Below are 15,735 nucleotides of genomic sequence, written 5' to 3'. Positions count from 1 at the left end.
GAGGTGGTCCCTTCACAGAAAGGATGGACATGAACACCTTGTGACATAAGTAATGGGGAGGCATTTTAGGCACAAAATGTTCTCACTTCCATTTTTCCCCAAGCTAATCATTGACTGGGCAAAGGACAGTGCGTGCTGGACAGGAGCCAAGTGCCCAGCCTCAGCTCCACCCTTGCTGACATTTTCAGAGTCTCCTTTTAGCTACAGTTTTCTTATTTATAAAACAAGGAATTTTTTAGATGAAACCCGAGATCATTCATAAGATCTAAGATGCCTTCGATCTTAAAGTTCTGGGATGCTGCTCTTTTTCTGTGCATGGTGGGGGCATGTGTGGACAGGGCTGTTTCTAGTCTGACTAGTCAGGGAAGATACAACCTCATTGTCTTTTGTGTGAGTGCGCAGTTGGGGAGGGGGTTGCTGAACATGCCGGGCTTCTCAGGTGACAGGTTAATTATTCCTGGTATTAAAACATTTTCACCTTGGAATTCATCCAAGCTGCAAAGAATAAGCAAAGTTATCGTTTGATCGTACACCTGTGTTAACTTTAATTAATGCAGTTTTCCTGGAAATCACCTGCTAAAGAACGCAAGGCATGCCCCCGTGTTTATGTGTAGCATTTAGCTTGGGTATATTTGACTTTCTGTAAAAACAACATAAACATTTCAGGAGAAAACATATTCAGTGTCTGAGAGACAAAAATTTCAATATGACATCCTAACAGTGCAAGCTTTAAACAAGCCAGTGTCCTGAAGCTGAGGTAATTAAACCTGGTGTTGTCCCACCAGCCATAGGAAACTAGAGCATGCCGGTGAATAAGGTTCAAATAACTTGGTGCAGGCTGGTCTGATGCATGTTCTTCTGTGTCTCGAATTCTTCCGTTCCCAAGAGTTCCAATGTTCTACACTCTGTTACTTCATCGTTGCGTTATCTGAACTTAATGGAGACAGAGGAGGTTGAACATGGCTTGCAAAGTCTCCTTTTAGTTGCAGTTTATTTTCCAGAAATAAAGCTTTACCAATTGACCCACCTCCTCTCAGAAATATACTGCCTTTGTAGAAAAGATATTTAATTTAACACTATAATAATAAGTGTTAAAAGACTTATTTATTGGAAATCCCACTTGCTTAACTTGGTTATGAGATAAACATATCACCATCTAGACGTGTTTTTGTATATGTATGTACAAAGCCATGTATAAATGATTCTGTGGCTTTACTTAATTTTGAAAAGGGTTTTTCAAAGATTTTTGAAAACAAAAAATTCATGCACAGAAGTAATCTTTCTTGGGTCATTGAACATGCATTCAGGATCAGCCAGATACATTTCAATTGTTTATGTATGGAACTAGAGAAACGTGCCTGAGTGTGTACACTGGATCTGTACAGGTTTTATAGAATACGTAAAATACATGCATTAGCTTACATGCCATCCAGATCCAGCCATGGATTTGAAATCCAGGTCAATAACAGTTTGCTGTGATGACAATGCGTTATAACATGTTTTCTTTTCATTATCATGGGGTCCTTGGTCCTTGTCTCTTGCACAGCCAGGGCTGGTGATAAGTCACCACGCAGACCACACCTTAAGTAGCTTCTGCCAGTGGCAGTCTGGATTGATGGGGAAAGATGGGACTCGTCATGACCACGCCATCTTACTGACTGGTCTGGATATATGTTCCTGGAAGAATGAGCCCTGTGACACTTTGGGTGAGAACCTCCAGCAGAGTGTGAGGACCATGTGTGGAATGTGCACCCCTGGCCGTGACACAGTGTTGAGTATTTTTGCCCTTGTTCCTTGTTAATAAGCAGTAGCAGCTTCTTAGTGAAGGTGTAAAGACTCGCTTCCCTGTATAAACTTTAGCCAAACATAGAAGTATGCTTGCATTCATCAAGAGCGATTATTGAACAAGTAAATGTCTCACAGATTCCAGAGTTCCTATCTCTTCTAACAAAATAAATATATATATACTTTTTGTTTCTTCTACTGCTTGTGCCAATGGGGTGGATAGATTGAAGGCTTTCTCATTATATAGTGGAAATAGTACATTGATGAGTATCTGTGGAGATACTACGACCAGATTATATTTCCTGTTTTTTCCCTTCTCTCTCTGTATCTCAATCTTAGCAATGTTTTAGACATTTACGGGGCTGGGTGTGACTTACAGAGGCAGCACTTTGTGATTCTTTCCGGATGGTCTGTGTAAAACACTGCACTACTGACCAGGATTCCGCTGAACATGTCTTCTAACTCTCCGTTTCTTCTCAAGTTCCTAGGGAGGAAGGGTTTTTATTTATAAAAACTTTCAGATAAAGCCCAATTTAATAGCGGTTAGTCTTATTGTGCAAAAACAAGTTAACGTGGTGTCCCGGCTGCTTGTCCTTAGACAGGCCTGCTCACCCAGTTGGCTCTTAGCTGGACTCCGAGAACTCAGGTTGTAGGATGGTTCCCACTGCCCTACCTCCAACGAGTGGCTCATTGTGCCTAAATTGTGTGTACAAGCAGTGTGGTTTCCTTCTGAGATTCTGGAATTTTGGCACACTTTAGGCAGTGGGTGCCTATGTGACCAGCTCCCAGAGAAAACCTGGACACTGAGTTTCTAATGAGTGTCCCTGGTGGACAACATTCACCTTCATTGCCACGACTCATTGCTGGGGAAGAAAGCACATCCTGTGTGACTCTGCAGGGCAAGGACCCTTAGACGTGTATGCCTGTTTCCCCCCGACTTCTGCCCATGTGTTTTCCCTTTGCTGATTTTGCCCTGTGTCCTTTTGCCATATTAAATAATAACCATGAGGGTGACAAATGCTCGTTATGACAGATGTGAATCGTTAAAGCTGGGGGTGGTCTTGGGGACCTCCCAGCACACCCATTCTCTACAGCCCTTTTTCACTTGGTCTTTTGGGAACATAGGTGTTTAGAATAAGGCAAAGACCTTCCTCCATCTGCAATAGATTCCACGCTTTATTAGAGCCTGCCCCAGGCTCTAATAGAGTCACGCCCCAATTAGAGCCTGCACCAGGAACGTTACATAGAACCACAAATTGTGTTCCACAATACACAGAGTCATTGGGCTCCCTGGAAGGGAGTCCCTTCCCCTACCTTATCAAATACCCTTTATACGGTTGTCTAAGTGTTTCCCATTTCATATTTTCCCATATGAACATAAGAACTAAATTTCACTAAGGGGTAGAAAATAAATATACTATGCTTTATTTTATTACAACACCGCTATGTGTTCTTTTGATCTTTGTCCTTCATAGGATTTGCACCCATAAGTGGAATGTGTAGTAAATATCGCAGCTGCACGATTAATGAAGATACAGGTCTTGGACTGGCCTTCACCATTGCCCATGAGTCTGGACACAAGTAAGTGCATCTCCATGGGAGGATGGCATCCCGAGTTTTTTCCTTACTGGATGATTTCCATAGAAATATTGACTCATCAAGTCAAGTCCATGAAGGGAATTCACATATATCCAATGAGAATGCCATTGACAGTTATAAAATGCTGTCACTTAGGACTTCTGTTTCTATGTCCCACAACGTGCAAATTTTATTTTTATTTATTTACTTATTTTGAGACAGGCTCACTCTGTCAATCAGGCTGCAGTGTAGTGGCATGACCTCAGCTCACTGCAGTGTCTGCCTCCTGGGCTCAAGCAATCCTCTTACCTCAACCTCCCAAATAGATGGGACTACAGGCATTCACCACCATGCTTGGCTAATTTTTGTAATTTTTGGAGTGACAGGGTTTCCCCATGTTGCTCAGGCTGTGCACATTTGAAAGCCACAGCAATGCACAAGTTTCCATGTCCCTGGGTCTTTCTCTGACACTCCTGTACACACCTGTGCCTAAGACTGAGGATAGCTGTATCTGTCCCGATTCCTCTGTCCCATGTTTTGAACGTGGTCTGGTGGGCTGATCTCATTCCATGGTTAGCTGCTAACAGGGGACTCTAAATGATGAAGAACGGTGTCAACCCTCCCATTGCTTCCTGCTGTTACCCTCGCGTTTGTGTTCTTGTATATATATATTTATTTACAATTTATAGAGATGCTGTTTTTCATTGGTACTCCAAGCAAGAGTTTGGAAGCGTGGGTACTGACAAGAGATCAGGCAGGCCTCTAGGAACTGATTTGCCTCCCTTACTCCACCTCTGACTGCACCATTAATGGCTTGGAAATAAAAGTTTCAGGGAGCCCCACGAGCCTGGGGGCTCAACACAGAGGCCAGTCCTAGGTTGGCGGTCTCAGCAATGGGCGGTGGGTCATTAGTGTTTTCACCTTACATGAAATGCTTACAATTGTAGAACGAACAATTTCTAGCAATTATTTGTGGAAGCTATTATTCTTAATACAATTTCTGAGGCCAATAATTCTGTGAGCTGCTTTACCTTGAAGTATCGTCTATTAAATAAAAAATTCAAGGGCCCATTTGCTGCCCAAGCAGCTGGGGACTTCCTGCAATCACCCTGATTAATACCAGAACCACCAACTGGAATGCAAATCTTTTCCTGCTATGCTGCAACAATACTTGAAATTTCTCCTAGAAAAATTTACAACCAGGAATTATAAGTTTTTATTTTTTTTAAATTTCAACCTGATTTTATTGGCAAAAGGAAAACCAAGGCAAGTGTTTGTGATTTGTGGTTTTGCAAAGCTGACTTATCCATTATTGGAAAATGGACTGAGGCCTCAGACTTGTTCAAAGCAGTGTGTGTGTGTGTGTGTGTGTGTACGTGCACACATATACGTGTACGTGTATGTTTGCGTGTGTATACACATGTGCTTGTGTTTAATGGAATTCCACGAAGGTTCTGCACCCTTTAGCTGTGTGTGAACTGATGACCTGAAAAATGAAGCTTCATATCTTATTACTGATCCCTTCATCACTGCAGGTAATGATTGACTATTTCATTGCTTAGAAAATTACACCTTCACTTTATAAAGCTTTCAGTTGAATCATAGTTGTATTTTTAATAGTCTGCTAGAGTTAAAACTTCAAAAACTCTCATTATTGTAACAACATGAGGCTCCTGCTGTCCTCTGAACCATACCTGAATTTAATTAAACAATCAAGGCAAGAAATATTTAAGTCACTGAGGGCTGAGCCAGTGAACGTTCGATAAGCAGTTTAGATATGGGAATTGGCAGCGCCAGCCATTGCAGGTGGTGAACTTAACTAAGTTAAACTAGAGGCATCTGACACAAGGCCCTCAGTTGATCTTCAGTGTCAAGCAAGTATCAGTGTTGGCATTTATTTTTCTTAGAAGTCAATTATTACTATTTCCTTTCCTCATTCAAATTGGGTGTAGTTGGAAAAAGATTTTCTCCAAACAAGAAAAAAATGTTTTTTCTGGAAAGTCAGAATCTAGATGTGAATAAAGAAAGAAGCTCAGTCGGGCGTCGTGGCTCATGGCTGTAAACCCAGCACTTTGAAAGGCTGAGGTGGGAGGATCACTTGAGCCCAGGAGTTCAAGACCAGCCTGGGCAACATAGTAGGACCCCATTTCTACAATAAATTTAAAAAATTAGCCAGGCATGGTGGTGTGCATCTGTAGTCCCAGCTACTTGGGAGGCTGAGGTGGGAGAATCGCCTGAGCCCAGGAAGTCGAGGCTGCACTCAGTTGAGATTGCACCACTGCACTCCAGCCTGGGTGGCAGAATGAGACCCTGTATAAAAAAAAATAAAAATAAGCCCTGCATGTGGTTGAAGGAGAGTCCCATTGCTAATGTAGGATTAACTGCCAGAAAGTATCAGATCTTTCTTGAACACCTGACTTCTTCAAGTTCTCTGAGACAGAGAACCTGGAGCTTGTCAACGAAAAACCTTCTGACCATGTTGAGAAAATAGAAAATATATGTATTTATCATGTGCTAAATGCCAAAATGAGTGGCAATAATAGTAATAGTAGTAACGGTAATGATAATAGTAATGTCTGCTCTTCGTGGAGCACTTTCTGTAGAATTCACCCAGCAATTTCACATACAGCTCAAACCATGGAGACCACTCGGGACAGTTCCTTCTGTTGCCTTCACTGACTTAGGGGAGACTATGTGGCATATTCAGCAAATGTGTAAGAATGGAGTGGGGGAATGAGCGATGCGGGGCGTGAGCAAGCAACAGGTGAGGAGTAAACATTTCAAATGAATTGTTAGCTGTGACCACCACTTCAAATAAGGAAGGCTGTGATGTGTAAGACTCAATGATAAAACTCCGTGTGTCTTAGTTGAACTAAGCTGAAGACAAACACATTTGTTCAGTTCATTTATTTAGTGAGTTTTATTTTTGGAAGAAGGAATGATAAGTTTGATGCATGGAGCAAACATCAGAGCATCAACGGTCTGCTTTTATCAATGAGCTCCAAGCAGAGTCAAATTTTTGAGTTCTGTACTTCAAGAATTAAAAAGCAATTCTGAATTTATTATGACTTTTACTATAAAAAAATGTAAAACATCCTGCTTCGAAGGTAAATTTTGCTTTTTCAGTTCTGTTTACATTCGGAGGACATTATTTGGGATGGAGGAGTACTTCTCCATGCCTGCAACTCATAGGTTTCTAACCTTTAACTCAAATAAAGATTTCAGTTAGTGTCCATCCAATCTGTCCTCCTAAGTTCCACTTTCTTTAAAAATCTCAAAATACCATGTAGTTTATGCTAGGGAATGTGACCTAAAAATAGAAATTACTAAGAACAGGTGTTTGGATTTGTGTTGGAAAGAGAGGAGAGACTGGAACCAGAACTGAGATATGTGTTCTCCTGTAGTACATGGGATTGAATCAGGATTTGTATTAAGCTGGTGGTACAAGGAGAGTTTCCTGGTTATGTTAAATCACTTGACAGAGGACATGTGGTTTGCTAAGGCAGGTGCTGAAGCATTGGCACAGATGCACCAAGGGCTGAACTGCGCATTTGGGAGAATATGTCATCTGTGCATGAATCCATCTGAAAAATTCCCATTTGCTAAGGGAAGTCATGTCATTTGATGGGTAGGGCTCTGGGACTCAGATTCCAGATCAGCACAGTGCTACCACAGTCTGATAGTGACCAGGGAGGGTCCCCTTAACAGCTCTCACCTAGGTTCCCCATCTACAAAAACAATAGAGCACTATATGCTCCGTAGCACATATATGCAAGTGTAATTTAGGTTGCATTATTTGAGCTGTACATTCCACTTATATAAAATAGGCTTAAATAGCTAAGTTGCATTATCATTTGAGACCATTGGGATGCTATAAAACAAACATGTTAACTGTGTGCAAAAGTATTCATTATTCATCAGTCTGTCTCTTGCATTTCCCCAAGTTTATGGACCCAGTCATTGGGCACAATTTGCATTCTGAGAGCAAGGCATTGTGTAGGAGTCTACAAAAAGACTAGTGATCTATGCCCTTCCAAAGTTTAAGAGAAAAGAATAAATAGATATGCCATGCAAGATATCAAGTAATGAGAGCTGTCAGTATTACAGGAGACCACACAGGGACAATCAGGGAGGTCTTCTTAAAAGAAGCAGCATTGGGCCGGGTGTGGTGGCTCACTCCTGTTAATCCCAGCACTTTGGGAGGCCAAGGTGGGTGGATCATGAGGTCAGGAGTTCCAGACCTGCCTGGCCAAGGTGGCGAAACCCCATCTCTACTAAAAATACAAAAATCAGCCAAGTGTGGTGGCAGTTTCCTGTAATCCCAGCTACTCAGGAGGCTGAGGCAGAGTAACCTCAGGAAGTAGAACTTGAACTCAGGAAGTAGAGGTTGCAGTGAGCCGAGATCACACCACCGCACTCCAGCCTGGGCAACAGAGAGACACTCCGTCTCAAAAAAAAAAAAAAAAAAAAAAAAAAAAAAAAAAAAAAAGCAGCATTGATGTCACTATTGGTGTCACTAGTAGTTAGCTTGAAAGTACCATTCAGCTCAACCACAGTCACTGGCGATGCCCTTTTCAGTATTTGATGATGACATGTGCCTCCACCCCATTTGTGGCTGTGCTCTGTCACCAGTCTGGGCCTCTTCCAGTGCATCAGGGAGGCACGTGGTGATTTTTAAAGACTTGAGGAATATTGGAGAAAGCCAGCCCCTCTAACCATCATCTGGACTGGGGATTGTCAGGCTGCTCTCTGGGTAGCTGTGGTACGTCAGAGCATCAGTTCTTACCAATTTTATTTGTTGTCATTCCTCTTAGGATTTCTTGCCTGTTTCTGTGTCCAACAAGTATTTGAAATCCATTAACATTTGGCCAGACCTTCCCGTACACATGCATGCACACACGCATACCCACCATGAATGGCACTTAGGTGTTATGTGATTTGACAAAGACCACATTTGGATCCTGGAAGGGAATAGAAGTTTTGAATTTTCCCTTGTGATGTGCACAGTCCCAGGCATTCTGTACAGTTCATGAGGAAGGTTTTACTATCCCATTTTATATATAAGGAAACTGAGGCTGGGGGGGGGGTCAGGTAATTTGCCCAATATCAAGCAGCTTGTGAATGACAGAGCCAAGACCCTGACTGAGGTCCCTGCACCTCCACAGCCCATGCTGTCTCCCATTTTCTTCCCTGCCCATTTCCCTCAGTTCCCCACAACTGCTTTCTTCAGCTCAGCCTTCTGCCTTTCATGGAGGGTGAGCTGTTCTTCTCCAGACACCTGCATGAAGCCTGCGTCAGGGCTCCGGGCAGCTCAGTCCTACCTGTGGTCGCCATCATTATGCCAAAGGTAGACTTTGCCATCCAGATAACATTGGCCCATGGTTCCTTTAAAGAATGTCTCATGTCCTTAACCACTACTGTCTGAACAGCCTGAAATAAGTGATACAGCCTCTACGAACACTTGGCTGGTTATTCTGCATTCTCAGTGTATCATTAATAATAAACAAATACTTCCCAATAGTAATTGAATCACTCAAAAAATATTGTAGAAGACGATAAAAGCATGACATTGAAATATAATTCCCAAATTCAATTTAATCTGAAATTAGGTTTCCGTCTGGGTATTTGAGTTAGTGTTACAGCAGAAAAGGTTGTCCTTCCTTCACTTAACAAACATGAATAGAAACCTGTTAGGTACTGTCAAGTCCACTGGCAGTGAGGCTGTGAGCATGGATAAGAGGAGTCTCTGTCTTTTAGAAACTTATAAACTAGTAAGGGGGAAAAAGATAAAATATATTTATGATTTTAGCAAATGGGGTGATAACCATTTTAAAGTACTACGGTGCACAGGAGCAAGATATATTCTCTGGTCTGCATAATTTGAATAGTAGTTATAGCTCTTGGTTGCCACATAGCAACCTTATCTTCAAAATGTGTTCTATTCATTCTTCTGTGACTTTATTAATGGTGATATTAAATGTAATCACTCTGTGCTACTTTTTTATGCTGATCTGCTGGCATTCATTGCGTTACAAATGTGGGCATTGTACTGATTGGAGACACAAATTGTGAAATAGTGGTGCTGAGATTTTGGTGGGAATCAGAATCACCTGGGGATGTGTTCAAATACACCCAAATGCCAGCTCCTAACCCTCAACCCACAAAATTAGAACTATACCACTGCAGGCTTGGGTAGCTACATTATGCTGTGTATCTCTCAGATGTTGATGCATCAGAGTTTGAGACTTGATACTAGAAAAAAATCATTGAAAATACTTTAAATGTAAAAGTTGAAGACCAAGATTTCCCCAGACTTGGGACATTGTGGACTTTGAATTCCTTAGAAAGGTAGGCAGACACGGTAGCAAATTTATCAAGGGCAATTTCTGGACCGTAATGTGTCTTCTTCATTAGCAGCTCAAGGGCCAGCCAGCGGAGGGTAGTTGCGTATTTCGTGTTCCTCCTTTTCTCCCTAAGGCAGCCTCCCATTTGGGATTTCAGCCTGAATCTTTTTCACAGCCATGACACATTTCCTCTGCCATGCGGTTACCCTGGCCTTGATTAATTGCCTTTAATAGAACTTCAGAGAAAGGGTGGAGGCTAAAACGACTACATCTACATCACCCTTGCTACTGATCAAGAATTTCGCAGAAATTCAGCAATATTTGCATGACAGATTTCCTTGGATACAGCCTTCAATCACGTTCAAGTTACACTATTACATGAATCCTGGCTAGGCTCTGACATCAACGTGTCAAGGTTTCAGCCTTGACTCTGTAACCCTGGATGTAGTCTCTCTCCAGTCCTCGGTCTTGCTGTCTTTATATTAAAGCTACCTTATAGAGCTGTGTTGAGTTTTAAATTAGAATATAGGTTACAAGCCTACCATAATAGCTGTAAAATGGTGAGAGCTTATAAATGTTAATTACTATATTTACTAGTAATGTATTACTAAATAGCTCTAAGCAAAGCAGTTAAATAGACAAATGTGTCTTCAGCCTAGGCAACAAGTACAGATTCTCTTGACCCCTTTTGGAGCTGACTTTCCCCTACATTGGTGTCTTCTTGTCCCTGCTGCCTTCTGTCCACTCCTTATGGAATTCTTGGCAGCATAATGTCCCACATAAATAGAAACCACCATGTCCTTCTTTGCTTTCCCTCTCTCTTGCCTTCCCCTTTTTCTCTGCATCTCATCTCACCACATGAGACCCTGTGCTCTGGGAATCCATACAATGGCTGGGTGCCAGACATTAATGGCAATAGTGGCTTAGCTCTGCAAGAATATATTTACCTTAATGAGAGGTCTTCAGAGCCACAAGAGCTCCCAAGGAAGTATGTTGTGTTCTTCTGGGATAGTTGAAAATGGGATCATTGAAATGAGCCTTGAGAGCACTCAAGGCCCTCCTACAGCTTTCACAGGTTAAGAAGAAGAGACTTGCTGTTGAGGGAGGTAGCAGCCCTGGAAAATGTGATTCTCACAGGTGCACGGCTCCATTTTCTCAGGTGTTATTAAGGGAGTGTTAATTGGCATTGTAGGATCTCAACACCTCTTATGGCCCCCATTAAGGGTTCCTATAGCTGCTGTAGCTTGAGATGTACCTGTACTCTGAGCCAGGTGTGGATCTCCAAAGTGGTGTGGTTTTCACATGAAGGTAACCTGTGCTTCTTCAAACGACACCCACAAATACATGAAGCCATAGTCACCTGTTGGGTTTCTGTGGAGCTACTCTCTCCAAATAGACAGATGGATTCAGGTCAAGCACAGCCCGCCCATCACAGCCTCCAGCAGTGCAGCCCTAATAGTTTGAGATGGAACATCCCCAGGTAGGGGTAGAGACAGAATGTCAGCCCACCATGAGTTGCAGTAGCTGTTTGTAGTTCTCAAATTGCAGTAAGCATCAAACTCGCCTGGGGAACTTGTTTGGACAGCTCAAACGCCTGGATCTCTCTTTTCTGAGTCAACAACTCCTGGGTAGAAGCCTGGCATCTACATTTCTAATGAACACCCATGGAAACTCTAACGATCCTGCTGAGCAGAAAAGAGTGTGGAGAAAAAGAAGCAACATAGAGCAGTGTTAGCCTAATCGAGAAGATCCCAAGTCCCTCCACCCCATTCAAAACGCAGGCATCTGGACATTTACTCTTCTATGATATTGGTGTACACTTTGAGGCAATTTGGTGGATGGTCCATTCTTCAGAAACTGTCTTGGAACATGTGAATATTCTTAACCAATTGGCAGTTGTGGCTTTTATTTTTGGCTGCCTAGCATATAGGGGTGAGGGAGTCTCACAGTCTTGACTTGTAATTGTTAGAGGGTATCAGATAATTTAAACTCTTTTTGTTCTGAAAGAACCATCTCTCTCTCTCTCTCTCTCATAGCTTTGGCATGATTCATGATGGAGAAGGGAACATGTGCAAAAAGTCCGAGGGCAACATCATGTCCCCTACATTGGCAGGACGCAATGGAGTCTTCTCCTGGTCACCCTGCAGCCGCCAGTATCTACACAAATTTCTAAGGTAGGAACTCTTTAAGCTGGTCTTGTGATCTTTCGGGGCCTTTGATGCTCACTGCCTGGTCAGCCAGATCCTGTGCAAGCAGCCCCAGGCTGTGCTTCCTGATGTGGTTCCCTTCGAAGGTGTCTTGAGACATTCAGTTGACCGAAGAGTTTGCTAAAAATCTCCTTAGAGCATGGAGGCCTGCTGGCTTAATCTGACATTGATTCAAAGGGAATCAATGACTTGAGACTAAAAGGGAGCCATAAGACACTTACCAAAATATTTGTCACTAACATTTAAGTTTTACAATTCTCACTTCCATAATTAGGAATCTTCAGGAAGTGAATAGAAAGATCGTACATGTACACATCTGTATACACAATAATAAAGCATAACTTTTTTTGGTTTTTCTTCTTTCTCTTTATTTTTTCTTTCTTTTCCTTCCTTCCTTTTCTTTCTTTTTCTTCCTTTCTCTCTCACTTTCTTTCCTTTTACTAAATGCATTCCTCATTAGGTGAAGAAACTTGAGTATATAAACTTTAACCTAGCTCTAATATTCTGTAATCTTCAATAATATTTTTAGAAATTTTCTCTAAGCACTAATTTATTTAGGAGATAAAACATTGGGGAGGTAGGGTTTGATCCTTGAAAAATAGTAGATTTGAAAATTTCAGAGAAATGAGGAACTTTATGAAACGTTCTTAGAACTGCTAGTTTATACGCTTGTTCCCTAAATCTCTTTGGCTTTGAGTTTGAAGTTTGGTTTAAATCTTAAGCCAAAACTTTATTTCTGACATTACAGTCCAGTGTGAATTGGAATGTCTCTGCTCCACACAGTCGTTCAGAGACCCAGGTTTCTTCCATCCTGTGACCTTTCCTCTTCCAGGACCTAGTTCCCCACTGCAGCCATCCGGGGACTGAGGACAGAGAGAGCACAGGAGGGTGTGCTGGACAAGGGTGGTGTTCCTGGAGGAACTCATATGACTGCCCAGAAGTGCAAGGGGCATTGAGAAATGTCCTCTACCCATGTGCTCAGGTGACAGAGAGCCATCTGTGCCACATGATGAACCCCAAATCCTATTGCAGAAAAGTAAATAAAATTTTTTTAAAAAATTAAAAAAGCAAATAAAAATTTTAAAATGAAGGACAGAGGGAAGGACACAAATGTATAGATTCTAAGGCACTAGCTAGTTGTGATAAGAAAGTTTGAAATTTGACAAGAAAGGAATTATATTTCTATTATTAAAAAGTAGGGCAAATACTAATACTTCCAACAAAAGCAAAGGTTTTTTTTTTTAAGTAACAGCTTTAATGAGCTAAAATTAATACACAAAAACTACACATATTTAACGTATACAGTAAGATGAGTTTAGATGTTTGCATGCACCAATGAAATAATCTCCAGGGAGATTCCAGCAGGTTTGGTGGAAGAAAAAAATAGCTTAGCAGCACCCAAGAAGTCCCCAGGCTAGGAAACGAGATTATCTGCCTTCCAGGTCTTTGTAACGTACACGTCTTTGCAGTCAAAACTAGGAACTAGTTATTCCAAACTAAGAACTAAGAACAAAGTTCCCCTACCCTATTAGATCCTGTAGACTCTTCATTTCTCAACCGGCCTCTCTGGTTCCTTTCACTTTGTGTCCTACTTTTTTTTTGTTTGTTTTCTTTCTTCCTTTTTTATTCATTTATTTAATTAATAGAGCTCTTCTTTTCTGTTGCACAAATTAAGTCTTCTTATTTCTAGGACACTATTTGAGTAGCAGGATCACACCAGTACTTCTGTTGGCTTTACTCCAGTGTACTTTCTGGTGGTCTGTTGCCCCAGGGCTCACCTGGGGCTGGATTGCCCCTGTGGCTGCCTCTTCCTTCATTCTCTAGGGATCCTGGCTTCCCATCTTCCCAGCCAGGATTTTGATCATCAGCCTCCAGGGGCTGTGTTCCTCTAGCTTCCTCCTTTTTGGTGTTCCTCCTCCAAGGACTAAGGTATGTTAACACATTAAGGAACAACTGTGTTTCATAGTTTATGCCACCCAGCATAAGTGGCAACAGTTTGGACGATATGTGTATCTTGGTAATATAAACCTGTATTCTCGGAATATACACTTGATCATTTTTTTAAAAAAAAATTATATTACCAAAAAAAGACAATGTTAAAGCTATTCTACAACTGACATGATGCATAGGAGTACATTTAGCATTTGTTTTTCCCTGCATGGTATTCTCAGAGTCAAGCTGGGGATTGTTAGCATTGTTTTTAGCTGTTTCTTGCAGCTGTTCACATTTTTCTCTCTCTGTGTGTGTAGAAATTCTACTCTGGGTAACAAGGAAGATTATTCAGTTTAGGCTCACCATGCTGTTATTTGCATTAACAAGGAAAATTCGGAGTTTTCTATATTCCAGATCCTTTCTATAGTTTTCTAGATTCAGAATTTTTTAAACCTCTTTTTCATCTTAATGGTTATGAGGAAGATACAATAACACTTTCTCTATTTTGAAATATCCTCTGACAACTGAAAAAATCAGGGGATTATAATATGAGTGTGTAGTGAGAACCAGCATTATGAAAGTCCAAAAAAAGTTTTGAAACTGCCAAGAAATATAGGCAGACTCATGGAAAGAAGATAATTACATGCTCAGGGAATAATTATTTTGAGGACGTTGAAAATAGAATGTCATCTTGAAGACATAGTATAGTCCTAAGAATGATTATTAAGGTACTGGAATCAAAACCCATTTTCTTTCTATGATACTGGAACACCTGAACTATATGTTGAAGTGTGCTGATGTGTTTTTGTGTGAATCCAGCAAAACACTTCTGTAGCATTTCAATGATAAACATTTATTTTCAGGGACTTTACTAATTTCTTTTGACCACATGAGTATAAATAAATAGGTAAGGTTTTACATGCTTACAAATTTGTTTTCTTGAATGGTGAAATTTTCCAAGAGAGTCTCTTGTTGTTAAATTCACTATTAAGATTCATTTTACTCGAAAACCAGTTGCAAATTGGACATTTCTATAGTGTGTTAAATCTTGATTTTTCACTGACTTAATGAATCTGAGACTGTCTTGTTTGATTGTTTGCTGACTTTCTGATATCCAAGTAATCAAAATACTGTTATATTCTCCACCAATTAGGTGACTCTTTGGATATGATCCCAACAATGAGTAAGGATAAATGGCTACCTTTTAAGATGAATCTGTTCTCCTTATTAGTAGTCTAGCATTTGATAGTGGGAAAAAATATAAGGGAACTCAATTGGCCTGAAGTTTTCAGCACAACTCTTCTCTGTTCTTGGTAGAGTTATTAAGGCTTGATAGTTTTTTGGAGTGAATTCATCAACCTAGTCAATAAAGTCATGTGTCATTTTCCATTAACCAACACAGACCTCATCACATTACTCATGTCTGCATCCAGGAGGCCTGTGACTTAGGGAAATTTTAGCTCATTATTTTAAATTTCATGACAACAGGGACTCATCTTCAGTTACTTTTTAAAAATTTAAATCATGCCCTGCAGATCAGTGAAAATGCCAGCTCTCTGACCACGTGAATCTGAACACATCAAAGCATGAGAAAGGTGACCATCATCGCAGGGAACTTGGAGTGTAAGCGGCGCCGTACCCCATACTACTTCTGTTGATGGGAAAATGAGATCTGACCTGACAGCCCATTAAGCGTGTTTTTGCGCATAATGGAAATAATACATTTCGAGTCACACCCTGCTCTGTGATACAAAGCTCATCTTAAGTCATGGCCAGTTGTTGTCTCTGCGGTGCCAGGGTGACTCTAAGACTGGAGGGCAGGCACTTTCCTGCAGAGGAGAGAAGGACCGAGGGAATCAGTTCATGTCTTTTTCACCCATGTCTGGGAA

General features: G+C 41.2%; 1 protein-coding gene across 1 annotated transcript in view; it reads left to right on the top strand.

Annotated features, from left to right (window-relative positions):
• ADAMTS16 (ADAM metallopeptidase with thrombospondin type 1 motif 16) overlaps positions 1–15,735 on the top strand; it is a 181,420-nt gene that overhangs the window by 47,967 nt on the left and 117,718 nt on the right. Inside the window, exons 7-9 of the mRNA XM_004059064.5 lie at positions 1,547–1,706; positions 3,261–3,366; positions 11,744–11,881. Of these exons, the coding sequence (XP_004059112.3) occupies positions 1,547–1,706; positions 3,261–3,366; positions 11,744–11,881 (404 nt within the window). The remainder of the gene's footprint in view (positions 1–1,546; positions 1,707–3,260; positions 3,367–11,743; positions 11,882–15,735) is intronic.

This window comes from Gorilla gorilla, chromosome 19 (genome assembly GCF_029281585.2).
Source record: "Gorilla gorilla gorilla isolate KB3781 chromosome 19, NHGRI_mGorGor1-v2.1_pri, whole genome shotgun sequence".
NCBI classification, from domain to species: domain Eukaryota; kingdom Metazoa; phylum Chordata; class Mammalia; order Primates; family Hominidae; genus Gorilla; species Gorilla gorilla.
Note: the sequence above shows the minus strand (reverse complement) of the source record. Positions and strands in the feature narration are given on the sequence as shown.